This window comes from Cydia strobilella, chromosome Z, assembly GCF_947568885.1.
Source record: "Cydia strobilella chromosome Z, ilCydStro3.1, whole genome shotgun sequence".
Classification (NCBI taxonomy): Eukaryota; Metazoa; Arthropoda; class Insecta; order Lepidoptera; family Tortricidae; genus Cydia; species Cydia strobilella.
Window position 1 is genome coordinate 28996534 of NC_086068.1, and position 27242 is coordinate 29023775.

Sequence of the window (27242 nt, forward strand, 5' to 3'; positions counted from 1 at the left end):
ACCTATGTGTTTTCTGCTTAATAAATACAAACAAATAAATACAACTTTAGAAATCTGTACAAATACGACAACAACGATTTTTAGTTGCGGAGTTGGCTCCTTCTGACTGTATTAATAGATTAACTTTATACGGCTTAATCAGACGGTGGAAAGTAGGAACCTACAATTAAATATTTTTGTGAAGCTCAGTGAAATCGTAAACAAATGAATTCTCTGAAATAAACAAGCTTTTTGAACTTACTGAGGTTTAATAACAACTAAATGCATACAGACACGTGCGGGCCAAAATGGAGAGAGCTTGTAACTAGTGGCGCGCTAAGCGCTCTCAGCGCGGGCGGCGCGGCGGTGTGCGCAGGCTGGGCGGGCGCCGGCGCGTGCGGAGCGCTGGCAGCGGCGGCGCGCGCGCTGCGTCGGCCGCAGCCCGCCGCCTGCGCCGCTCTGCCGGCCCGCGCCGCTGCAGCTGCCCGTCTAGCTGCCAGCCTGCGCTGGCGTCGCGTGCTGCTGCCACCAGCCGCAGGGGAATGCGCGGTTATTCTTCGCGAAGTTGCAAGAGCCATCACCGCAGCGGGTCTAGCTGCACGTCGCTCAGCTCTTTCACTTGAACAATTGGCTTGGAGACCACATGGTAAGTAGAATTTGTTTTTAACCGACTTCAAGATTTCAAAAGGAGGAGGTTCTCAATTCGGTTGTATGTTTTTTTGTTTTTTTTTTTAAATGTTTGTTACTCTATAACCGTCATTTCTGGACCGATTTTGAAAATTCTTTTTTTGATTGTAAGTATATACATACAGATTAGTCCCGTTTTTATCAAAATGCAGTTCTGATGATGGGATCCATGAGGAATCGAGGGAACTCCTCAAATGTTAAAGGCATACATATAGTGATTTTAGTATTTTCATCAACAAATCAAGCATTTACATTTAAAAAAGTGTCATTTTTTCTGAGGTTGTGCAATAAAGAGGATTTGTATTGTATTGTATTGTATTGTATTTGATGAAGTAGAACTGCTGATGATGATCAGAACGGAGCTTTTCAATGACGCATAGTTCACGTTTGGCGATTTGTCCCCTTCATTATGTTTGTTAAGCAAGTTAGGTTTTCGAGACACATTTTTGTCAAGCTCGAGTTCTGATGGTAGGATCCATGAGGAATCGAGGGAACTCCTCAAATGTGAAAGGCATACATATAGTGATTTTTGTATTTTCATCAACAAATCCAGCATTAACATAATAAAGTGACATTTGATGAAGTGGAACTGCTGATGATGATCAGAAAGGAACTCTTCAACGACACATAGTTCACGTTTGGTGATTTATTCTCTTCATTATGGACCCAGACCCAAACTTGGACCTGGACTTTTTTTTGTACTGCGATCCTCACAGAAACGAACTGCTATCAGAAAAGGGGGTTAGGTTAGGTTAGAACTGTGACCCTTACAGAAACGAAATGCTATCAGAACATTGGGTTAGGTTAGGTTAGAACTGTGACCCTTACAGAAACGAAATGCTACTAGAAAAGTGGGTGGTTTTACCTCCTTTTAGTTAGGCAAAAGATGCTGACTTTTTCATTTCATTGTCTGGAGTGCACCATCAACAATAAGTAACCTTTCAACGGCATCCCCAATTGAAGTCGGTTTTTTTTTCTTAAAAATTATTTAATATATTTTTTACGCAGGCCCCGTAGGTTCAGGTTATTCTCTCACTCTTAGTAAGCGAAATGGTGATGCGTGTCCGGGAACGCGGATATCATGTTTTTGAATTTTATTTATAGTGAGTTTAAACAAAACAAAAAGTAATCGAATAGTTCGATTAAAAACAAAATTGCGCATTTTTAGAAGCAATTTTCATATTTTTAGTTTTTGTGCAAAAATTGTTACAAATTTGTAAGGTGCGTTTTAGACCCATGTTCGTGTTTTTTTTTATATCAAGGGAAAGTCAAGAAATCAGGTTTTGATACGATGGAGTTATCAGAGGAAGGCCTCAATATTGTTAATGAAAAATTTAGCAGCCGTATTACGATCGAAAAAAGCGCTAAGATTTTCGACTGTGCTGGCTGAACCTAAGACTGAAAGGTAAATGTAAAAATTCGCTGCCTATCCATGACATGACACGAGACGAGACTGTCCCAGACTGGCCCTCTTTATATTTAGGTAATGTTGTTAAATAAAGGTAGATAATATAGTAGGAGATGCAGCATAAGAAATATATACCCTCATCTGTATTTGTGATAAGAAATAAATGATAGATAATATTCACCTTGACACAATGCAAATGCAGTAATTATTTTTAACTGTTTGTAGGTATTTAATCATATAATATATCAAATGAAAGCTTATTTTAAAAATAATATAACTGTAATAGGTTGCCTTATTAAAAAGTTGGTCTAGTCCATGCCTAGATTTTAGATGTAAATTTAAAAATCGGTTAATCCAGGCATCTATGGACTGGACCAACTGTTTAATAAGGCAACCTATTACAGTTAGATTATATATATAACATATAATCCTGTGACATATCGCTTGTACTTATTGGTCGTAAGCACAGTCGTAAGTATGGAAGGTAGAGGTAAGGAAATGAATCTTCATGTATCAAAAAGTAACCGTAAAAGACAGTAAATAGGCGGCGCTACCATACACTGAAGTACCTAGAGTCTAGACCATACACCTAGTATTTTATACATATAGATGTGCAACCGTGCGACCGTGAGGGACAGAACGCAATGCGACAAAATTAAAAACACGTTTTAACATTCCTGACAACATACCAGAAACAACTTACGTAATTTGTTCGGGTTACTTGCTGCCCCTCCCCCATTTCATCTCTACATTATTATACCTCTATGGTTGATGTCATAGAGTCTATTATATATTACAATACTCTTTGGTCTCAGAGCCTACCTAGCGCCACCGGAGAAATTAGGAACTATTATTTAAAGCTGAAAGCGGTCACTCTTGCAACAATTCTGCCATAAGAGATAGGCATCCTTTCTATACCATCCATAATCTTAGTGATGGAAGTACAGTCCGTTAACTCTTAGAATTACATTCGTTTTTCGGGTAAAATCGGACGTAATCGCGTAATAGAAAGTGACAGTTTCTTACTGATTTAGTTGCAATCCAACACTCAAAGAGTGTAGTCGTCTTTTCAGCCTTAAAATATATAGAGTAGTCAATACCACCATAACTAGTAGGTAAATAATATATTTAATTTCATATTTTTTGGCAACTAAATGGGGACTCGTCTTAAAAAGGGTATTTCTGTAAATGGTCAATCACGGGAAATCATATACAATAATGTATACAAATATTTTTTTCAAAAGAAGCGGAATTTTTTAAGAATAGTGATACTTGTAAATATTTTAATAAAATTCAAGACCGGGTGATAGAAGCAACAGGAATTTCATAAAATACATTAAGAAAAATATTAAGTGAAGCCGACCAAAAACCACCATCCATGCCCTTTGAAACAAAGAAAAAGAGACAGAGAAAGGACTGTGTTAATTCTGGATAGTTTTGATTACGATGTAATCAGGAGGATGGTATATGATTTCCATAATAGATTCAAAGAACTCCCGAATTTGAAAAATTTGCGGTTGAAGCTCGCTACGAAAAATTCTACGAAAAATGGGATTTCGGTACTGTAAAACAAGGGATAATCGAAAAACTTTGATGGAAAAGCATGATGTGCGACTGAAAAGGACCAAATATTTAGATAAAATTAAAATAAGTAGGAATGAAGGAAGGGATATATTGTATATGGATGAGTCGTATATACACACGTCGCACGTTGGTAGCAAAGGTTGGTCAGACTCTAGCAACGCAGGAATTAAAGAACCAATTTCCAAAGGACAACGTCTCATAATAGCTCACGCCGGCAGTGAAAATGGTTTTATACCTGGTGCGTTGCTTATGTATAAATCTACAGACACAACAGGCGATTATCACAAAGAGATGAATAGCAAGAACTACCTATAAAAATGGCTTAAAAATCAGCTTATTCCAAATTTGTCGACGAATTCAGTGTTAGTTGTTGATAATGCCCCATATCACAACAAATACACCGAAAAACTGCACAATTCTTATACCCGGAAACAAGACATGATAGATTGGTTGACATCACATAATATTCCATTAGACCCCAGCTTAACAAAACCACGAATTTACGATATAATCTTGCAACACAAACACGAACATATACAATATTCCTTAGATAAAATACTGGCTGAACATGGTCATTCTATTCTGCGTTTACCTCCGTACCACTCAGACTTTAATCCTATTGAGAATATATGGGCCCAATTAAAACAATACGTAGCTTAACGTAATGTTGATATGACTTTGACAAGCGTAAATAATCTACTGCAAGAGAAGGTCAATATGATCGGTCCAGAAGATTGGAAAAAAGTTTGTCAACACGCAATTAAATGTGAAGAAGACTTCCGTATATATGAAAATAAAATAGACGATTATAGTGACCGATTTATAATTAATACAAATGACTCTGATGTTGAATAGGTAGTTTAAAAAATTACAATAATATCACAATTTTCCAATTGTATAATTTTACCATAAAATCTGAACTGAAACTGGTATTATCAACTCTATATAATTTCCGCCAGAAGTAGTAAATGACGGTGTGACGTTCTGTTTTCAAATTTGGTTTTCGAATTTCAAATTCTGATTCTATTTTATATTTAGATTATGACAAAAAGTCAAATCGCAATATAGTCATCAACCGAATATTAAGCATAATGTCATTAAATTAGGGCTTATTTTACATTGAGACAATAGGTATCCTTAACTTTTTGCGGTAAGTTTAAAAGTTTTTGTGAGTTAATAAGAAAGCAGAACAGCAGTATCTCCTTCGCGTGTTACCGCCGATACCCGATGTATCTTTCTAAAATCCGAAGGTCATTCTCAGAGTTAACGGACTGTATTAGTTTGCTATTGTTCCTTGTATTATAATTGTGGCAATCCAAACGCTTAAGTAGTGCTTGCTTTCCTGTGAATTTCTAACACAGAGTTGTATATAGACAATGATATGACCGTCATCAGTTCAAGCTTCACATTCATTTATTATTTGATCTTTATTGTACAATACACGAAGGTACAAATGGCGGACTTAATGCCTTAAGGCATTCTCTACCAGTTAACCAATGGGTTAAACCAGAAAGATTAAGTATGTGCAGTGTCTTTTAAAGTAAATGAATGGATGAAGTACGAACGGCTGTGAGAAGTATGAAAAACGGAAAATCTGTAGGACCAGATGATATACCAGGAGAAGTATGGAAGTTACTGCGTGAGAATGGATGTAGGTGGCTGACTTTGTTCTTCAATAAGTTGTTGCATGAAGAAACCGTCCCCGACACATGGTGCGACAGTTTGCTGGTGCCCATTTTTAAAAACAAAGGGGATGTCTAGGAAAGCTCATGTCAAATGAAAATATGGGAAAAAGTGATAGAGAGACGCCTGAGAGATGAGAGTGATATAACACAATACCAGTTCGGGTGTATGCCGGAGAGAGGTACAACAGACGCCATTTTTGCACTTCGCCAATTGTGCGAAAAATACAGACATACCAAAAAGAACCTGCATATGGTGTTTGTTGACCTCGATAAAGCATACGATTGAGTACCCCGAAGAGCTTTGTGGTGGGCTCTGAAAGAAAAATGCATTCCTGTGAAGTATGTGGAGCTAATCCGGTCAATGTACAACCGATGCTGTACACGCGTCCGGTCAGCTGCTGCCACTACCGACAGGTTCAGTGACACGGAAGGCTTGCACCAGGGATCGGCTTTAAGCCCTTACCTCTTCCTGGTGGTTATGGGCGCTCTGTCGTTTCGTAAAAGAGGAGGCACCCTGGTATATGATGTTGGTTTGCCGATGACATTGTGCTTGTAAGTGAAAACGACCTCGAGGTGCAGAGTAGACTTGAGAAATTACCTGAAAATCAGCAGATCTAAATCAGAACACATGTTCTGCGATTTTAGCGGTCTCATCAGTTTTGCTGCCATAGAACTCGACGGCGTTACATTGCCGGTCTGCTCTGACTTCAAGTACCTCGGTTCGCTCGTACAGTGCGATAGCGATATTGACCGTGACATGAAAAACCGGATTGATCCCGTGCTGGATGGATGAAATGGCGACAGGCCACGGGAACCATTTGCTACGCCTAAATGCCTTCTCGGTTGAAGGGTAAAATTTATAAAACTGTAGCGGTAACTCGCTACCCGCTCCGCTCCGCTTATGGCGCTTGGACTGTTCGGCTAGACGCGCGGACACAAAGGAGCAGCGCATGCGCATACGTCACGCGCCGCGCGCCGCGCATCACCCCACTGCGTCGGCGCCTACTCACTCGCTCTCGGCCCGCGTTCGCATGCACCCGCGCACTTGTTTTGTTTACCTGCCGCTTACGCAAATTTCAAGTTGTAACGTTTTCTTATTAGTTTTTTTATGATTATAATTTAAAGTTGAAGTTACTCTTATCATTTATCGCTTCGACGCTATCGCCTGCTTCGCACAAACAAAGGCTTACGTGTAGTGACCTACCCAGTTACTACAAAACAATCATAAGACCTGTCGTCATGTATGGATCAGAGTGTTGGGCCCTAAAGGTGACGGATAAAAAAAGAGATTGCATGTAGCGGAGATGAGAATGTTAAGATAGATGTGTGGCGTGACGAGAATGGATAGGATAAGGAATGAGTATATAAGAGGTAGCCTGAAAGTTGCACCCATAACCGAAAAAGTAAGGGCAAATCGCCTAGCGTGGTACGGGCATGTGATGCGGAGGGATGAAAGTCATGTGAGGAGAAGGGTATTACGAATGAATGTGGAGGAAGGTAAGAGGAGAAGAAAACCGAGGAAAAGGTGGATGGATTGTGTGAGAGATGATATGAAACGAACGCAAGTGAATGATGAGATGACGGGCGACACAGAGGTATGGAAGAAAAATACATGTTGCACCGACCCCAAGTGATTTGTATCTTATATTTTATTTTATTTACATGAATTATGCCAAATAACTCTAGAAAACAATTTAAAGTCGTATTTAAAAACGTTTAAGTATGGCCGTAAGATTCTGCCTTTCACTTGCATAAGATTAAGGTTAAAAAAAAACTTTTGGTGTATTCCGTTTGTTTCACGCCTCGTGAAATTGATGTAACTAAATAAAATTCAACAAAATTCAAGAAAATAAATTAAAAATAATGTATTTGAACAATTACAACATTTCTGATTCTGAACCTACCAATTGTTCCAGGTGGGACAATATTTTTCACCTGGTTGCTCATGGGACGGGGCCACAGAGGAGTACACCACTTTTCAGCACTAGAGCAGAAACGTATATATACTCTGCACACTTTATATATGTCGCGAATATCGCGAATCGGCTAATAGCTGCCAACGTCATGGAGTAGATGGCGCTCGTAGTCACGTCTAAGTTAAATAACCGCTTCTAGGTTGTTGTGATTTTTAGGGGAAGACGAGAGTTTAGACGCCCGAACGACAGTAAGAAAAAGTAGGTTGTGTGCGAACAAATCGACGGAAAGAGTAATATTTGCTTTTGAATCAATCCAAGAACTTTCTTATGGTGTTATTAGAATAATGAGGTGTCTCTTGTAGATTATGACTAACATTCATTGTGATATCAGTATTCAGAGTGTGAACAGTAATCCGAGGGAATTGTTGATGGCTAATGTAAGTGAAGTTCAATAATAATTATACGAAGGGTTTCGTCTGAAGGTATTAGTATTTTAGAACACATTGTAGTTACGAGAAACTGTAACTACTCATCATATGAACTTAAGGTAAACTTAGTGTGCGGAATGGGGTCGCTATAAGGGGAGGTTGGAGGCGACTATTAAGCCCAAGTAACCAGATGGATAATCAGGTGAAACTCATGTTATATGTAGGTAATAAAGTAGGACACCAGCAATCAGTTATCGTCATCTCACTAACGTCCAGGCCTCGTATAGGTATGTAGTATGTTTACATATCGCTTTCTAGTATCAGTAAAGGCATCAGCTCATTCGATAGGTTACTAAGTATAGTGAGCTTGACGACAATATATCAATAATGACATTAATGACCCACTTTCAGAGCATGCGATATTAAAAACAGTTTTACTTAGAGAAAACGTATTTTATAATAACATTTAAGTATTTGTATATCCTAAGAACCAGTTATCTATCTAATCATAACTCTTAGAGCCTAGCTCTTGTCGGTGGAGTAACCGCCACTCCGTTCTTCTTTCTGCCACTGTTTTGAGCTCCTGATACGTAACTACGTTGATTTTCTCTTTGGCTTGGTCCAAAAACGCACGTCTCGGTCTTCCTCTGCCTCTGCTTTTTTCTATTCTTCCTTCTATTATAGACTTTATGTAAGTATCGTGCCGTATCAGGTGCCCCAACATGTTTCCCCTTCTGTTTTCAATTATTTTCAGCAGAGATCGCTTCTCACCTACCAAATCCAATACTTTTGCATTCGTTTTCCTCTCCTTCCAGCTTATACCTTCCATTCTTCTCCATGTTCACATTTCAAAAGCGCTTAATCTGTCTATCAGGCTGGGTTAATGTCCACGTCTCGCTGCCATATAACGCTATACTCCAGACGTAGGTCTTGATAAATCGCTTTCTAATGTTTCGGGATATCTTTGCTTTAAATAGGTGGTTTTTGGTGTTGAAAGCTTTTTTAGCCATGGCTATGCGTGTGACGATATCCGAAGTGCATCTGGAGTTGCATGTTATAATGCTTCCTAAGTATTTAAAACTTTTTACTTGCTCAATTACTGTATTTCTGATTTTTATAGGATCTATTTTGTTATTGTGCTTAGATGTTATTAATGTTTTTATTACTTTTTATTTTATTGATGTTGATCTTAAGTCCAAATTCTGTAAATATGTGGTCCCATTTCCGTTACAAGTTGTTCTAGTTCTATAGTATTTTCTGCTATGGCTGCTATGTCATCTGCAAACCTAACGAAATAAAATCTTTCTCCGTTAATTTTGACACCCCCCTTTTCTAGTTTAACAATTTTTCTGGTGGCGGTTTCAATGAATATATATAAAATTAGTGGCAAGAGTGGACAACCCTGACGCACTCCCTGTCTTACTTTCGCCTTTCCTTTTTCCTCTCCTATTTCTACTATAGTTTCCTGTTCCTTATATAATGCATGTATAATTCGTCTGTCTCTATAATCTATGCCTATTGTTTTCATAATTTTCATCATCTTTATCCAGTCTATCTTGTCAAATGCTTTCTCTAAATCTATAAATGCTATGTGGGTCTTAAGCCCTACAACTACATCCAATCTTCTATCAATAATTAACCTAAGAGCGAGAATGGCTTCCCTAATCCCTAGTTCCTTTATGTTGTCTGAAACCGTATTGGTCGGGCCCTAAATAACTTTCAGCTATCGGTCTTATTCTACTTTGTATTATTAACCAACTACAAGATTTCAAAGGAGGAGGTTCTCAATTCGGTTGTTTTTTTTAATGTTTGTTACTCCATAACTCCGTCATTTCTGGACCGAATTTGAAAATTCTTTTTTTGATTGTAAGTATATACATACAGATTGGTCCCGTTTTTGTCAAAAAGCATTCTGATGATGGGATCCATGAGGAATCGAGGGAACTCCTCAAATGTTAAAGGCATACATATAGTGATTTTAGTATTTTTGTAAACAAATCCAGCAATTCCATTTTAAAAAGTGACATTTGATGAAGTGGAACTGCTGATAATGATCAGAACGGAACTCTTCAATGACACATAGTTCACGTTTGGAGATTTGTTCTCTTCCTTATGGACCCAGACCTAAACTTGGACCCGGACTCGGACCTGGACCCGGGTCCGAACATGGACCCCAACTCGGACCCGGACCGAACTCTGACCCAAACTTGGACCCGGACAGCCGGACACGGACCCGGACTCTGATCCGGACCCAGACCCGGACCCGGAAATGCTATTAGAAAAGTGGGTTTTGCTGGTTGGGTTTTGAACTGCGATTCTCACAGAACAGAACTGCTATCAGAAAAGTAGGTTAGGTTAGAGCTGTGACCCTTACAGAAACGAAATGCTATCAGAAAAGTAGGTTAGGTTAGGTTAGAACTGCGACCCTAGGCATAGTCCTTGACAGCCGTTGGACGTTCAAGAAGCACTTTGAGGGCCTTGCTCTCAAACTAATTGGAGCGGCGTCGGCACTTAGCCGGCTTCTACCCAACGTCGGTGGGCCGAATGTGGGCTGCAGGAAACTGTACGCGGGTGTAGTGCGGTCCATGGCCCTATATGGGGCGCCCATTTGGGCCTTCTCCTTGACCGCCGAAAATCAGGCCCAATTGCGAAGGCCACAGCGTGTCATGGCGGTCAGGATGGTGAGGGCATACCACTCCGTCTCCTACGAGGCAGCGTGCGTGTTGGCGGGGACTCCGCCTTGGGACCTCGACGCAGCAGTGCTCGCTGATGTTTTTTGGCGTGTCACTGAGGCGCGGGCCGAGGGGATCCAACCACCTCTGGAGGAGGTTAGACGGTGGAGACTTGACTCCCGTCGAGTGCTCCTCCACAAGTGAATTGAAAGGTTGGAGGCGCCAAGTGCCGGCCACTGGACCGTCGAAGCCATCCGACCCGTTCTGGAGCGATGGGTCAAAAGAAAGGGGGGGTTCCTCTCCTTCCACCTTACCCAGGTCCTCTCGGGACACGGTTGTTTCGGGAGATACCTGGGTAGGAGGGCGGGACGGGAACAAACGACGCAGTGCCATCACTGCGGCGACGCTGAAGACACAGCGCTACACACGCTGGCTGGTTGCCCAGCGTGGGCGGAGCAGCGGGCCGCACTCGTGGCCGCAGTGGGCAGAGACCTCTCCTTGCCAGCGGTGGTGAAAGCCATGCTAGGTGGGGAGAGTCTATGGAAGGCGGTGGCCTCCTTCTCTGAGGACGTGATGGTACAGAAGGAGGCAGCGGAGCGCGGCAGGGAGGAAGATCCGGCCTCTCAGCCAATGCGCCGCAAGCGCGTGGGGCGGCGGCGGTTGGCATACGACCGCCGGTTACCCCCATAAGGGTCCCTGTGGGCGGCAGGCTCGGGGACGTCTGTCGCCTACACAAAGGTCCCTGCGTGGGCGGGCGCAATCAAGGCGCCCAGTTTGGTGAAGGGGTAATTTCCCTAAGAGTCGGGTCCGAGTCCGGACGGCCGCTGGCGAGGTTGCGGAAGAGTACTTCGGCGTTCCTGGGACCTCGCCGTATAGCAGTGAGGCGGCAACAGAGGGGGTTTAGTGGGTAAACCATGGGTCCCATTAGCCTGTATGGGAGTCCCACATAACCATCCCAGGCCCGTCCCTGCGCCTGGGTGGTAATATGCGTAACGCATTCCCCCTCTATAAAAAAAAAGGTTAGAACTGCGACCCTTACAGAAACGAAATGCTACTAGAAAAGTGGGTCGTTTTACCTCCTTTTCTACATTATTAGGCAAAAGATGCTGTCTTTTTCATTTCATTGTCTGGAATCTAAGAGTGCACCATCAACAATAAGTAAACTTTCAGCGGCATCCCACATTGAAGGCGGTTTTTTTTTCTTAAAAATTACTTTCAGTAGTATTTTAGAGGCCTGTGATATAAGACTTAATGTTCTATGCTCTTCGCATTTAACCCTGCAACTGAGGTGGGATTCTTGTAATTATTCTACTGAGGAGTAGTCTGTCAGACGTGCATTTTAGTTGCTATTATAGGTATATTTAAAAATAATAAACTACTATAGATGTAAGTGTATTACTATTACTTTTTAGTAATAAATATATAGAACCGATAAAGGTTAATTTGATGGAATAAATCTCATAAATCAGTAAAATATTCAATATTGTTTATAATCATCATAATATAGGTATAGGAATTTTTGACACAGCCCTCTTTAAAAAAATATATAAAAAAACTGAAACATAAAATCAATAGTTATGACTTAAATTTACCTTCTTCTGGCATAAAATTAACAATAAAAAAAATAATCAAAATAATCCTTAGAGCACTTTTTTTAATTCAGCCTTAAAATTCCGTCTTGCAGTTTTCGCAAATTTGCGCCGCACACTGCAGACAAATCGGTTTTGAGCAAGGACAACAGGCAAATCTCGTTTTCTCATTACCTATTCTAAAAAGGGCTTATTCTTCCCCGCTAGGAGGGATCAAAGCGGCACTTTTCTTCCCTGATAGGAGGGATCAAAGAGGCACTTTTCTGTTCTAGGACACGATTTTTTTCTTTTTTGCATACTTTTGCATTGCATACTATTTTTTTAGATAATTAATATTTTGGAACATAATAATTTCCTCATAGGTGACATGAAAAACAGTATGTGTCACGTGGTAGCAAAATTATTTCCACCTTGGGCGTTATCACTTGATTCCCTCACTACGCTCAAGATTCTAGTTTAGAATCCCTGGCTACTCTCAGCATTCAATTAAAAAATCCTTCGCTTCGTTCAGGAACTTTAGAATTCAATGTACGCCCTCGCCGTAAATATGTCATTTTGTTCCCTTGTGACACAATCTACTATTGCCGCTTCAATTTGCTTGGGCAAATACGACATAACTTCCTTGTAGATAACGATTCAGGCTCAGTTGGTGGTGGTGGAGGAGGTAAAACACGGCGTAAGGTCAGCTCTAATTATCTAGGCAACTTTTCATTATAGACTCTGTATCATGGCAGGGAGCTCTAATTCACGAGCCAAATGCAGCACAAAGTCTCCATACAATATACTGAGCTGCACCTACTGAGGTTACGACTGGTAGACACTATGAATATAATTATTTTACTGACGTGACGTATAAGAGACAGTATGGGATTATAACAATATTACTGACAACACGTCTGCTAGACCCATCACTTATTACTGACCTTACGTCCTGTGGACACCAAACAGCTCTAACTCCACCCGTGGGCACGCCGCAGCTGCCGTCGCTGCACCGGCGGGAGGCGCGCGTCCACGCAGGAAGGTATAGAGACAGACGGAACGATACGCCGCTAAATGGCGACATAGCAACAGCGCGTAGGTATTTTGGTGTCTGTCAGACGTAACGTCAGTTGCAGAGGGTTAAGTGTGTTTAATTTCTTTGGTAATGCTATAGTTTTACTAATTTTGAAATCACTTGGAACTTCGCTTGTAGTGTATATATCCTTAATTATAGTAAATATTTAATTTTTCATGGATTCACACTCTAACGTTTATATATTCAATGTAAATTTGATCGTCTCCTGCAGCTTTACCGTTCTGGATACTGTTTATTGCTCTATCAAATTCTTCTCTAATAATTTCTGGGCCTAATCTATCATCATCTACTTCCATTACGGTTTCTAAATCATTGTCTGTTAAACCATTGCCTTCATATAATCTTTCAATGTATCAATGTATCTTATCCATCTTTGCAAAATATCTTCAATGTTTATCATTCATTTTACCGTCTTCATCTTTTATTGTAGCACTTTTTGTCCTGTGGTGTTTTCCTATGTCTCTAACCATCTTATAGGCTATGTCTATTTTTTCTCTTTTCATACAACCTTCTATATTATCACACGCTTTTTCAATGTCTACTGCCTTTGCTTCTCTGCAGTTTAAGATTATTCTATTTGTAAGATGATTATATTGTCTTTCTTCATCTGTTCTATTTCTTAGTTTCCGTCTTTTAATCATCAGATCCATAATTTCTGTAGTCAACCAATTCTTTTTAGGTGTATTTTTTTCCTTTCCCAGTGTTTTTTCCGCACTGGTCTTAATAATATCTTATATTATTCCATCAATTTTCTATACTTATGCTATCTAAATTATCTATTGCATCATTCTTATACTGTTCTAATTTTAATCCTACCTTATTACTATATTTCACTCTGTGATTGCTATCGGTTTCCTTAAGCTTACTGAGATCGATTTTCTTTGGCCTGTTCGTCCTTTTTGGTCTATTGCTCGTGAAGTTAAATGTGCTAACTGGTAGATTATGATCCGTGTTTACGTCTGCCCCGGGCAATGTCTTACATGAACTGACTTGTTGATAATGTTTCTGTTTAGTAATAATAAAATCCAATTGATATCTCCCTATGTCGCCAGGCATTTTCCAAGTATATAGCCGCCGTTTGGGTTGTTCAAAGATTGTGTTTGCTATGAATAAGTTATTTTCTTTATAAAACTGTACTAGTCTATTTCCTCTATTGTTCCTCCTTCCAAGTCCAAATTTCCCTACTATATTACCTTCAGACCCTTCTCCCACGACTGAATTAAAATCCCCCATTACTATTAACATATCTTTTTCCTTAACAAAATCCAGTATTGTGTCGATATGGTTATACATCTCTTCGATATCGTCGTCAGAATATCTGCTGGTTGGCATATATACTTGGATTATTATTATATTATCCGGACTATTTGTTAATTTTATCGCTGTTATCTATCACTGTAATGTATTGTGTTTTCTATCTTTGTGCCCCATTTTTTGTTCAAAACTATAGCTGTACCGTTAGCTCCTTGTTCATCTCCAGTGTAAATTATCCTATCGCTCCAATAGTCACCACTTCCTTCCCATCCTACTTCACTATGTCCTAGTATATCTATATTTAGTCTGCTTATCTCTGCTTTTAATTCTTCCAATTTTCCTGGTGTGAGCATAGTTCTCACATTCCACGTTCCGATTTTGCAAGGGTTTCGCATGTAGACGACCGAGTCAGCCTTACTCCTGACCCTGCCGGACTCAGACCGTCACGGAATGTTACGTCGTGGAAGCCCGTTGTCAAGAACGTTATTTCTTATTTGTAACATTTTCATTACTCCGTATCGGGAACTTGTTATGTGGTGGTTTCCCCACTTGCCTTCCACATCGCAGTGTAATGGCCGGTTTGGATCGCCCATTACTTTATGGTTAAAAGCCCTACCGGAACCCGCTTCCTCGGCCTCTTGCCACTACTGATATAGCTGCTGCTCTACATCAGGGGAATGCTTATTTGATGGCGGCATTTACTCGCCATGTCACAAGGTTGTCATAGGGCTCATGTAGCTTTTAATGGGAAGTCCGTCCCACCGTCCTACCCACTACGCCCGATGACCTCGCCGCTTCTTGATCGGGGACTGCTTATTCATCATATTCACAGCTAACCACCATACCATATCTGATGGCCGTTCACTATCCGTCACCTGTGACCCCGTTGGTAGCCTGTAGCTCAGCCCCAACTGATCTCTATACAAAATTTCAACCCCTTAACTTTTCAACTTATCTATCTATATATATATGACTGACTCATCAACGCAGAGGCGAAACCACAAAAGCTAGAAAGTTGAAATTTGCACAACAGGCTACATTTATATTGTGTAAGAAATAAGAAGGGATTTTGAGAAATTCAACCCCTAAGGGGGTTAAAAGAGGGTTGAGAGTTTGTATAGGGTTCCAATTTTATTTTAAGCTAAGAATTTGAAATGTAGGGAAAAGACATACTATTAAAATACAAGAAAAATAATTTCAGCGTTTTAGAAAATTCATCCCCTAAAGGTGGTGAAAAAGGGGTTGAAAGTTTGTATGGAGATCAAAAATTTCTTCAAGTGCGGGATTTGAAACTTTGTATATGGGCATATTATTAGAATACAGGAAAAGTGATTTTAGAGTTTTATAAAATTCATCCTCTAACAGGGTTAAAAAGGGGTTGAAAATTTGTATAGGGTTCCAATTTTATTTAAGCTAGGAGTTTGAAACTTCGTAAAAAAGTATTTCATTAAAAGATAAGAAAACTGATTTCAGCGTTTTAAAAAATGCATGTGGTGAAAAAGGGGTTGAAAGTTTGTATGAAGATCAAATATTTTTTGGAGTGCGGGACTTGAATCTTTGTATAATGGCATATTATTAGAATACAAGAAGTTATTTCAAAGATTTTTAAAATTCATCCCTTAAAAGGGTTAAAAAGGGGTTGAAAGTTTGTAAAGGGTTCCAATTTAATTTTAAGCTAGGAGTTTGAAACTTCGGGAAAATATATATTATTAAAATACAAGAAAAATCATTTCAGCGTTTTTGAAAATTCATCCCCTAAGGTGGTGAAAAAGGGGTTGAAATTTTGTCTGGAGATCAAAAATTTTTTTAAGTGCGGGACTCCAATCTTTGTATATGGGCATATTATTATAATACACGAAAAGTTATTTCAGCGTTTTTTAAACTTCATCCCGTTAAAAAGGGGATGAATGTTTGTAGGAGTACTAGTTTTATTTTAAGCTAGATACTTGAAACTTCGTAGAAAGATATTTAATGAAGATGATAACTAATTTCAGCATTTTTGAAAATTCATCCCCCAAGGCGGTAAAAAATGGGTTGAAAATTTGTATGGAGATCAAACCTTTTTTGAGTGCGGCACTTCAATCTTTGTATATAGGCATATTATTAGAATACAAGAAAAGTAAAATAAGCGTTTTGAAATATTCATCTCTTAAAAGGGTTAAAAAGAGGTTGAAAGTTTGAATCTATTACAAATGCTTTGAAACTTCTTAGAAAACCATTGTATAAGATAACAAAAAAAGTTATTTCAACGTAGAAATTGAACCCCTGAGGGGGTTAAAAAGGGGATGTAAGTTTATATGTGGTACAAGTTTTCTTTTAGGGTAGGAGCTTGAAACTTGGTAAAAGGGCATTATTTTAAAATAGACGAAAACTGATTTCACCGTTTTTGAAGTTTGTATTAGGTAATAGAGTTTGCATCGGGAGCGAGTGGACTTGAAAATCTTCTAAGAGGGTTGAGTGGGTATCGAGAACATTTTTTTTAGTTAAGGGCTTTTGTGAAAGGCAAATTTCATAAATTGTATAATTATTAACCAATGCTTAACCGTCCCTACTGATATCTTTTGCTGCATAATGTTCTACGTTCATGTAAAAGACATATAACCACCAACATAAAAATCCACGCGTACGAAGTCGCGGGCAACAGCTAGTTTCTTATATAGAAGGTATTACGTCTATTAACTTGCTGGGGTTCATTAGAAAATAAACTACGTCGCAAGATCCTAGGAATTTTCAAAGGACAAAGAGGATTGTTACTTTATTAATACCTAGTTTTAATGGATTTTGCAGACATTATACTCGTAATACCCGGCGACGGTGTTTAGACCTTTTACCTATAAATAGTCCATTAGTAATCCGATATTATTTGCTCTTTTCCATTAAAGTCAGCCTCTCTCTAAATAATACCAACATGCCTACTCTTTTTACGGATATAGATATATTTGTTACCTAACATTTGTTTCAACATATCACTATCTGCGCTAAGTGCATGGTGCTCATAAAGTACTTATATCATTATTGTAGGCTCAATATAAATGTTTAAATAATAATGAATGGTGATGACAATATCGTGTCAGTTTCGACATAACCATCACTTAATCCTTAGTTAATGTTCTCATTTATGCCTTGAATACGTGTTCATGTACAGATTACCGACGTAATTACGTAAATCATTTGATCGTAATTAGGAAAAAGACAAGACCCTTTTGCCTTGCTATGTATGCGTTATGTCGCAAATTAAGGTTTATCGAGTACACGCTACAAGCCTCAATTAGTCAATTGGCTATTAATCGTTTGTCTTTATCTCTCATTTTGACTCATGTATTTGTAAGAGAGGGATAACACATAAATTAACTATACTTGAGGCTTGTACATTTTTATGAATAAGGGGGTTAGATACAGATATTTATTGTTACGTACGCTAACCGGATGTTGTAATGTTTTTCACTAAATAACAGCAAGGTGCAAGATTCATAGAATCGCTTATGTTATCACTACGCTATCGTTAGATAATGATTGAATTAGGTCGAGGTGCACGACATTGGATGGCTGATGTTCCTTGTTGCAGTGGTGATCCTGTGTGCACCACACGGAGAAGTGGGCGAGGAGGCGTTGGCGGCGCTCCGGGCTACGGCGGCCGCGGGCGCCGGGCCCGCCGTGCTGCTGCTGCAGCTCGACCAGGACCCTCCGCCGCCCTCGCCCACCACATCCTTCACACGCCGAGATGCCCAACTGACTTCTCTAATGAGCAATATCACTTTAGCTATAAGAAATTTGCCTTATACACAATCGAGAGAGAATTTGACATCTAACCAACCTACGTATATTTCACAAACCCCGAATTTATCGAGCAACCTTCCGCCATTGTATAAGAAAAGTTTCTCGACGCCGTTAGCCTTTGCGCTCGTAAACAACATAACCGTGCACCCTTATCGCAAAAAAAGAACTCGTCAGGAGTCTACTGGTATTTTACGAACCGAAAACGTGGTAAACACTATAAAAAACAGCACATTAGAGAGTCGATTCCGAGGTTATTTTCCCGGGCCCTATAATAATACTCGACCCGCAAAACAAACATTTAATAAAAACACATTCGAAGATAATGCGCGAATGGCTCCAGTTCAAGGCCAAAGATCAAATGTTATTCGCTCACGGCGGAGTTCGGGCAAACCCGCGGCGCCGTCCGGCGCCGGTGACACGTCGCCCGCGGCCGTACCGTCGCGCGTCTCCGACACCCTCTACGACTTCAACTCGCTGTTACTTCACCTGGACGCTTTTCAACAACATCTTTTTCTACTACGAGTCGGCAAAACCGAGGAAAAAAGGGATTCCTGGGAAACAATTGTATACAATGAAGTAATAGAAAATCTTAATCGACAGGACCGAGCGGAACGAACCAGGACGGAAAGTAGCGAGACAAAACTTTATTTATATCAACGAATAGTTATCGAAAATGGAACTTGCGAATGGGAATTCGTGACAATTTTTAATTCAACTTCGACACGTTCACTCGATGACACCGAAGACTGGTCGACTATTGCAGAAGTGTTGAATTCAACATATAACTTTGAAGAATGGGCCATTGAACATGCCGCTTCCGATCATGAATTAAGGGCTCGGTTCGAACATGGGATGTTGACTGTGGTGTTCGTATGTTGTGCTCTCATGGCGGCAACGGCGGCGGCGCTGGTCACCCGGTATGCGGCCACGCGGCGCCGCCGGCGGCGCAGGCGAGGCGACGCAGTTCTCCTAGCCAGTGACTTCACATTCCCGGCGGACGAGCGGCGCCGCGTTGGGGAGGGAATGGAAACAATGCTGTCTTGTTGGCTACAACAACTGCATGAGTTCGGCGGGCCTGAGCTGGAGCGGCCCGACCTGCTGAAACAGTCACCGCGCTCGGCGCCGCCGCCCGCCGCGGCCGCGCCCTCCGCGCCTTCTTCCACCTGTAGCGTCAATCGCCTGACCCACGATCGCCGCACTCGTTACAAGGTACTGTTCGCATTATACGTATATACTGTTTTTATATTTACTACATGTAGTGTATGTTTAGTTTGTCCATGACTTTTATGTTTTCATAGACAAACTAAACATACTCTAAACTAACAGATAATAATTCATTCTTAGACCCAACTATATATACATGGTTGTTGTTTAATCTAAATCTTAATATTTCTTGGCGCAGTCGGTAGGATTCGAACCTACGCTCCCGTATAATATGGAATCTGATTTCGAATTCTGACACTACTTTTGGGTTAAACTGAGCCTAAAGGATGGCGAGACTTTGAAAATAGACGGCCTATTCGCTTCACAGACATCTTTAGCCTAAGTTTTAGAATGCAGTTTAATCATATAATGTATGAATTGAACCATTCAAATATTATTATTTTATATTCAGACATCCAGAGGTACAAGACAGATACAGGTACAATATCGAAATGGTTCGTAATACTTTAAGTAATAATGTGGTAATATTTGGTCTGTAACAGGGTGATGCTGTCCACGTAAAATATTTGCCGTCTACCGGGACCCTCGAAATAAAACGAAAAGCAACCGACGTGCTGCTTGTAATGCAAACAATGCGGCACGAAAACCTTAATCCATTCATAGGTAAAGTGCATATAACCAAAGAGGATATAATAAGATAGAGCGGTACTGTCATAGTTAATTTTGTAACCACTGTAAATTCACTGCCATCTATCGACATACTTTAAAACTAAAAATGAAGATTTATAAAAATACGTTAAAATGTATTTAAATATAGATAAATGATTTTTTTATTTGCATTAATTATTTTTACGAGAGTAGGCCAAAACTAGTGGCGCCATCTGATCGAGAATCAAATTTTCGTGATTTTCGAGGCACGTTTTTTCCTTAGACTGTATCCATCTATTACGGAGTTATATCTATCTTTGATACAACAAAGTGACTCACGCAAACATATACCTATATAAGTATATTCAATTTGTAAGGTTATAAGTTTAAATTTGGAACAGCTGTCGAAACTCAAGTGGGTCTCTATTCTAGTATCCATAGATATTACAACAGTTATCGATACGAAATGTCAATTCAGTATTTTTTTTTTTAATATAAACCGCACGACATCTGATCTCGAGTGACATGAGAATATGGGCTTCATTCGTTTGTCTATAATAAAAAAACGTCTTGACGGAGGATCGAATTGCCGCCATTACTGTTTCATTGCTGTTACGAAAGTAGATTTGTGAAAATATAGTAGTTTAATATTGTCTTCGGTTACCGCAATAGTTACTCATGAAATAAAACTATGAAAACGGATTATATCGCGTATATTGAATTTATAATACATCCCGATGTTTCGAACTCTTTACAGCGTTCGTGGTCAACGGGTGACTGAGGAAAAATTACAAAGTGCAAAAATACCCACATACTAAAATAATGAACAATCATAGACTACAAACTTTAAGGCTGGTTGTACATGCAAAATCGATTCATAAGGCTAGTTATACACTATAATTATTTTTCAAGTAAAGATATATATATATACGCGATAAAAACTATGCCGGCTCCAACCCTACACCACGGACCCGAGAAGATTTAATTCCCTCCTAAATTGTAGGAGGGTATCCCAATATGGGACCGGCAACAAACTCGGCGGGACACATCTTTTCAAAACATCAGAATGTCCAGCATCATCCAACACTAAGGTCTCACAGTCTATGTCTCGCTTGCTCCTTTATCAGATGGACTACAGGATCCCAAGCTGGTGGTAGAGAAAAGCCATCTTCCCTATTAAAGTTTGGATATTTCTTAATCTCAATGGCGTCGCGCAGCATTCTGGGTATGTAACGCTTCTCCTTGGCAAGAACCAGAGGCCGATTTTGCATGTACAACCATCCTTAAAGTTTGTAGTCTATGATTGTTCATTATTTTAGTATGTGGGTATTTTTGCACTTTGTAATTTTTCCTCAGTCACCCGTTGACCACGAACGCTGTAAAGAGTTCGAAACGTCGGGATGTATTATAAATTCAATATACGCGATATAATCCGTTTTCATAGATTTATTTCATATAGTAGTTTGTTTTTGTATTTGTTCAAATTTATTTTTATTGCATATTTTTTATCTATAGTATATAGTTAATATTTTACAGGTAAGTACTAGTAGCAATGCAGGTCATTTCCCTACGGTTACTGAACGCATCATAGAGTACTTATGATATGTGTGTAGATAAAGTAGTGTATGCAACTGTACATAATTAGGCCTTAAAACACTCGTGTGATTCTATTATGAAATTCGCTAACGCTCGTTTCATAAAATCAAACTTGTCTTTTAGGGCCTCTCATTATGTATCAGTTGCATAAACTACTATTAATTTACAGGTTGCCTGTGCGAATTGCGGCCTGCGTTAGTATTCGACGCCTGCGGTCGCGGGTCTCTCGAGGACGTGCTTATGGCAGACGATATCAAGCTTGACTGGACGTTCCGGCTGTCTTTGCTTACAGACTTAGTCAAAGGCATGCGTTATGTGCATTCGTCCTCGCTGCGCCAGCATGGCCGTCTGTCTTCGAGGAACTGCGTTGTCGATTCACGTTGGGTGCTTAGAATAACGGACTACGGTCTGCCTAGCTTCTACCGTGTACAAGGATTACCTCAGCCGCCAAAAGCTGCAAGGGGTAAGATATCTACAGACAGATTTAGAACTACTTATTAGACAGGGTAACAAATAATTTAGGAGCGTTTGTTCATAAGTAATGTTTCTGACTGTACCGTTTATGTCCGACTTAACCTTACAATCAAAGTAGCAAGTTACTATTCACAACTTGCGACGTAAGCTGTTGTTATTATTTAAAACTTTTAGAACCGATGCCTCACGAGCAAGATTAGGTCCCACATCTACTCGATTACTTACAAAATGTTTAGTCGGTACCTAAATGAAATATGAATGAAAAGTATTATCAATGAACAGAGCTGTTGTGGAGTGCACCGGAGATACTGCGCGAGGAAGGTGGGCTGGGGCGCGGGTCGCAGCCGGGAGACGTGTTCTCGTTTGCCATCATCATGCAGGAAGTCATTGTTCGCGGCGAGCCGTACTGCATGCTCGCTCTCACACCTGAAGGTTCGTGATGGTGATGGTGATGGTGATGGTGATGGGTCACCGTGGGACATCCAAATACACCTCGCTACTTTTACTTAATCGTGGTTATACTGTACGTTGGTTTACACTGAAACAAATAATTATCTGAGCTCATTGAGTAATTAAAAAAATCTTAACTCTTAATTTAACAATTACGAAAGGTCGTGAGTTCAACCCTCCAGCGCTCAATAGTATCAATTATTCTGGTTAAGCAAAAAATACAAAAAGAGGGTATAAGGTTTTGTACAGTATTTTGGACACTGCCAAATTAAGGGTCGTAAGTAATTAAGAAGTAAATTTTGCTCCATATCATACCACCAATTTTGGAACAGGTAACACATAATTGGCAAGTGTTACTGTTATCCAAACATTTCTTTCAGTGTATACTCGTACATATATTAATAATCTGCTATAAGGTCAACAAGTAACTTCTATTATTTCAAAAAGCCCTTCTTGTCGGAGCTCTACGTCTAACGGAGCCATAAATTTCAAAGTTTTATGAGTGCGAAAAAATTAAACTAAAAAAGAAAAAAAGTGACAACTTTGGAGCTTCATAGGGGCCGCTGTATACGACTGGAAATACGAAAAATGGATGTATTTAGGAAATACGGTAGGTAATTATATTTTAGAATATACTGTTACAAACGCAAATAATTTACAATCACATTATTGCATCATATGTGCAAGATTTTAGTCGCACTTTTGATATTTGACAGGCAATCTTTTACATCATGGTCCAGTAATCCTGTGATATTTAATAGAGGAAAACGAAATTTTTGTGTCCAGTTAAATACTGTCATTGTCAATACAGTTAACGTTTTGAAATGTTGATGATTTTAATAAATTGATATTTTACATGTAAGGATTGACTATATTCTCGATTGTCGCTCGGGGGTTCTGGTTTCCAAATCTGAATGTATAATTATGTCCCCAAATGAACCCAACCATCCGACACTGGTAAAATAATAATAAACAAGCTAACGTTTTCAGAGATCGTAGAGAAGATAATGCGTCCACCTCCCCTTATCCGGCCGTCGGTGTCGATGGGTGCCGCGCCGCCCGAGGCGGTCAGCGTGATGCGCCAGTGCTGGAGCGAGGCGCCGGACCTGCGGCCCGACTTCCACACGCTGCACGACATCTTCCGGCACATGCACCGCGGCAGGTCAGCTCATGTCTACTATATAGTTACCTACGGCAACCAGTACTGGTATCCGTAGTGTTGACGATGATAGATGAAAGTTTCTTAGTGTATTTTTATTGGTTTCATCGTCGTTATTTATATATATTACCTATATATATAGTATATATGTATATTATATTTGCATATATGTGATTATATGCCATTTTTATTTTCTTTTTGCTGTTGTATGTGTAGCACCGCCCACAATCTCTCTGCTTAGCCTTAAGGTTGACTGGTAGAGAATGCCTTATGGTATTAAGTCCGCCTTTTGTACTGTAAGGTTTTTCTTTTGTGCAATAAAGATTAAATAAATAAATAGATCTAATTTTACCCCTTTGTCAAACAGAGAGTCCTCACATAATTAAAAGATCACCGACGCATATTATGTGACACGTTGTTATAACCACAAAGTGTCAAACTACTACAATATAATTCATTAATAAAGTTATAATACGCTTTTTAATTTATTGTCGCCGTAGGTATAAAACAAACTTCGTGACGTTACTATCAATGTTTTGCAGTCTTAAATAAAGTAGCCGTATTTAAATATTATGTTTTACAGGAAAATTAACATAGTAGACTCCATGTTTGAGATGCTAGAGAAGTACAGCAACAATCTAGAAGAACTTATAAAGGAACGGACGGAACAGTTAGACATGGAAAAGAAAAAAACAGAACAACTCCTCAATAGAATGTTGCCGAGGTAAATAAGAATTTCGTTACTCGAACTTTTAAACATTTATTTGTTAAATACTTACTAGAATTTCTTTGATTCTATTATACGAGTTGTAGATATTAAGGGTAATCATATTAAGTAGTTCGATCTCTTTACAGAACGGTTGCAGAACGACTCATTCTTGGGTTACGAGTAGAACCCGAAGAATTCGGAGACGTGTCCATCTACTTTAGCGATATAGTCGGATTTACGGCTCTGGCGGCACGGGCTACGCCAGTGCAAGTGGTTGACCTCCTAAACGATCTGTACACGGTATTCGATGCTGCCATAGAACAATATAGGGTGTATAAAGTAGAAACGATCGGCGACGCTTACATGGTTGTGGGTGGGTTGCCCACTCGCGCGCAAGACCACGCCGAGAGCATCGCCACCATGGCCTTGCATCTGCTGCACCTGGCGGGACGGTTCCGTATCAGGCACGCGCCGACAGCACCTCTGCATCTACGTATCGGCCTGCACACCGGCCCGTGCTGCGCGGGTGTCGTCGGTCTGACGATGCCCAGATATTGCCTCTTCGGTGACACTGTTAACACAGCTTCAAGAATGGAATCTACTGGTAAGAGATTCATTAGTACGGTCACGTCTGAAAATATCGATACGGGCAAAGTGCCAAAAAAATGAGTACACTATCTTAATATATGGGCAACTTTATTCGTATCGATGTTTTTAGACGTGAATGTAAGTACCTCACATTGATATTGTTATGTACATATTACATTCCCCCTTCAATAATACAACTAACACAAAGCAAGTAACGCGAATCTTAAAATATTGACTCGTCTGATATTTTAATCGGTTTTACGGATTTATTAGTAGTTATTGCTCAAAAATCCCAATCAACATTTTCAGGTGCTGCGTGGCGTATTCAGATTTCCGCGACAACTGCTGAGCGATTAACGACAGCGGGGGGTTACCGTTTACGGTCACGGGGCTTGACTCAAATCAAGGGCAAAGGGGCCATGCACACCTACTGGCTGTTGGGGAAGGAGGGCTTCGATAAACCACTCCCGACACCACCGCCTCTACAGTAAGTCTTCAACGTAATTGTAAGCCTCTTTGTTAATAAGTCTACAAGCAGGAAACATTACAAATACCTAACTTATCTGGTTACTGGTTGGTTGGAAAGTATCTACTCTAAAGACCGTATCGTTAATTATAGATACAGATAAAACCTAGTCTAACTGTCTACATGTGTATTATTTTGTATTACTATGTTCTTAGGGTATGATCTGAGGGTATTTATACGCCATATCTGATATAAAAAGGTTTTACATTTTTTTATTTTAGGGACTTTATGATGCTTTCAATATCGTCTAGCAAATATAATTTGGCCAAGCCTATTCAGCTGAATTTGAGACTATTTAACCGACAACTTGGTACGATTTATAGAAACAAAAGGTTAATATGCTGCCAAAACATGTTATCTAAGTGTTCTCTTCATGATTGCTCAATTGAGCATCCACAGGATAAATGCGGTAAATTTTTATTTGGCTGATTATTAACCGGGCAACTAAAATATTAAACAGGAACTTTCATTGGGCATATAATAATATAATTTGGCCGTGCATTAATATTTTAGAGCCTAAAAATTTATGTTAGCTCCAAATATGAGCAGCATATTATTAAAGAACTGGTATCAAATTCAAGCCACTAAAAATAATAATTTGGATCTTGAAATGATAGTTTGGCGACTAAATAATAAATTGGCATCTATTATGGTAAAGCGTATGATTTTTAATATTTCTTCTCATATAGACACGTGAATTTTTATTTTTACATAAAAACAACATTTTATAGGCCAAGCAATAAGAAGGTAGGTATAGAACACAATTTTTAACTTCGTAGCTTTTTTGGACTAGGTAGGAGATGAAAATATCAAGTCCCCGGCCGTAACCCTGGTGCTGGGGGGGGGGGGGGGGAGAGGGGTTTGAAGGTTCCATTTTTCGGAAACTATGCGTCTGAGCGACTTGGTCACTTATACAAAATGAAAAGAGATTTAATTTGTTACAAGTTTTATTTAGTCAAGTTTTTCGATATCTTGTATAGTTTTTGATATATTCGCTCTTGAAAGTTTATTTAGGGCTCTCATTTTTATCTTGATTATCTACATCAGTGAAGCTGCTAGGCCGGGTTTGGTCTCGTTTTCGTATAAATCGGGAGTGCTGACTTCATTTATCAACATTGTCACCTTTCCGAAGTAAAAACATATAAACTAAACAAATAACTTCTTTTTAAACTCCTCTTCACGCTTAAACCGCTGAACCGATTTAGCTGAAATTTGGTAATTAGATGTTTTAAGTCCCGAGACAGGATATAATATAGTTTTTATCTCAAAAATAATACTTTGAAGGTGTGAAATTTGGTGTGAGGGGAATTCAGCTTCTTCGCCGGAGTTGAATTACTGAGGTTAAAACTGTTTGAATTTAGGTTTGAAGTCATGTTTGGTATCATTATCAACTAAATGAAACATGTAGACCACCCCAAATATTATTTAAATAGGTTTAGCGGTTATTGATTCCCCATACAAATTTCCACTCCACTTTTCACACCCTTAAAAGATGATTTTGGTTATAAAAACTATCATATGTACTGTCCCGGGACTCAAACCATCTCTATACCAAATTTCAACGAAATCGGTTCAGCGGTTTGAGCGTAAAGAGGAGTTTTATAAAAAATCATTTTTTTAATTTTGTTTTTACTCAGGAATGATGTCAATGTTCAAACTATAAATGAATTCAGCACCCCCGATTTATACGAAAACGATTCCAAACCCTGCCTAGCAGCTTCATTGATGCAGATAATCAAGATAAAAATGAGAGCCCTAAATAAACCTTCAAGAGCGGATATCTCAAAAACTATCCAAGATGACGAAAAACTTGACTGAATAAAACTTGTAACAAATTAAATCTCTTTTCATTTTGTATAAGTGGCCAAGTCGCT

The 27242-nt window shown here is 39.5% G+C and overlaps 1 protein-coding gene across 1 annotated transcript in view; it reads left to right on the forward strand.

Moving 5' to 3' along the window:
• The window catches only part of LOC134753724 (uncharacterized), a 53767-nt gene that overhangs the window by 14403 nt on the left and 12122 nt on the right, over positions 1–27242 (forward strand). The window contains exons 4-12 of the mRNA XM_063689663.1: positions 272–625; positions 17843–19263; positions 19761–19881; positions 21632–21925; positions 22219–22368; positions 23377–23548; positions 24129–24269; positions 24401–24858; positions 25152–25329. Coding sequence (XP_063545733.1) covers positions 272–625; positions 17843–19263; positions 19761–19881; positions 21632–21925; positions 22219–22368; positions 23377–23548; positions 24129–24269; positions 24401–24858; positions 25152–25329 — 3289 coding nt within the window. The remainder of the gene's footprint in view (positions 1–271; positions 626–17842; positions 19264–19760; positions 19882–21631; positions 21926–22218; positions 22369–23376; positions 23549–24128; positions 24270–24400; positions 24859–25151; positions 25330–27242) is intronic.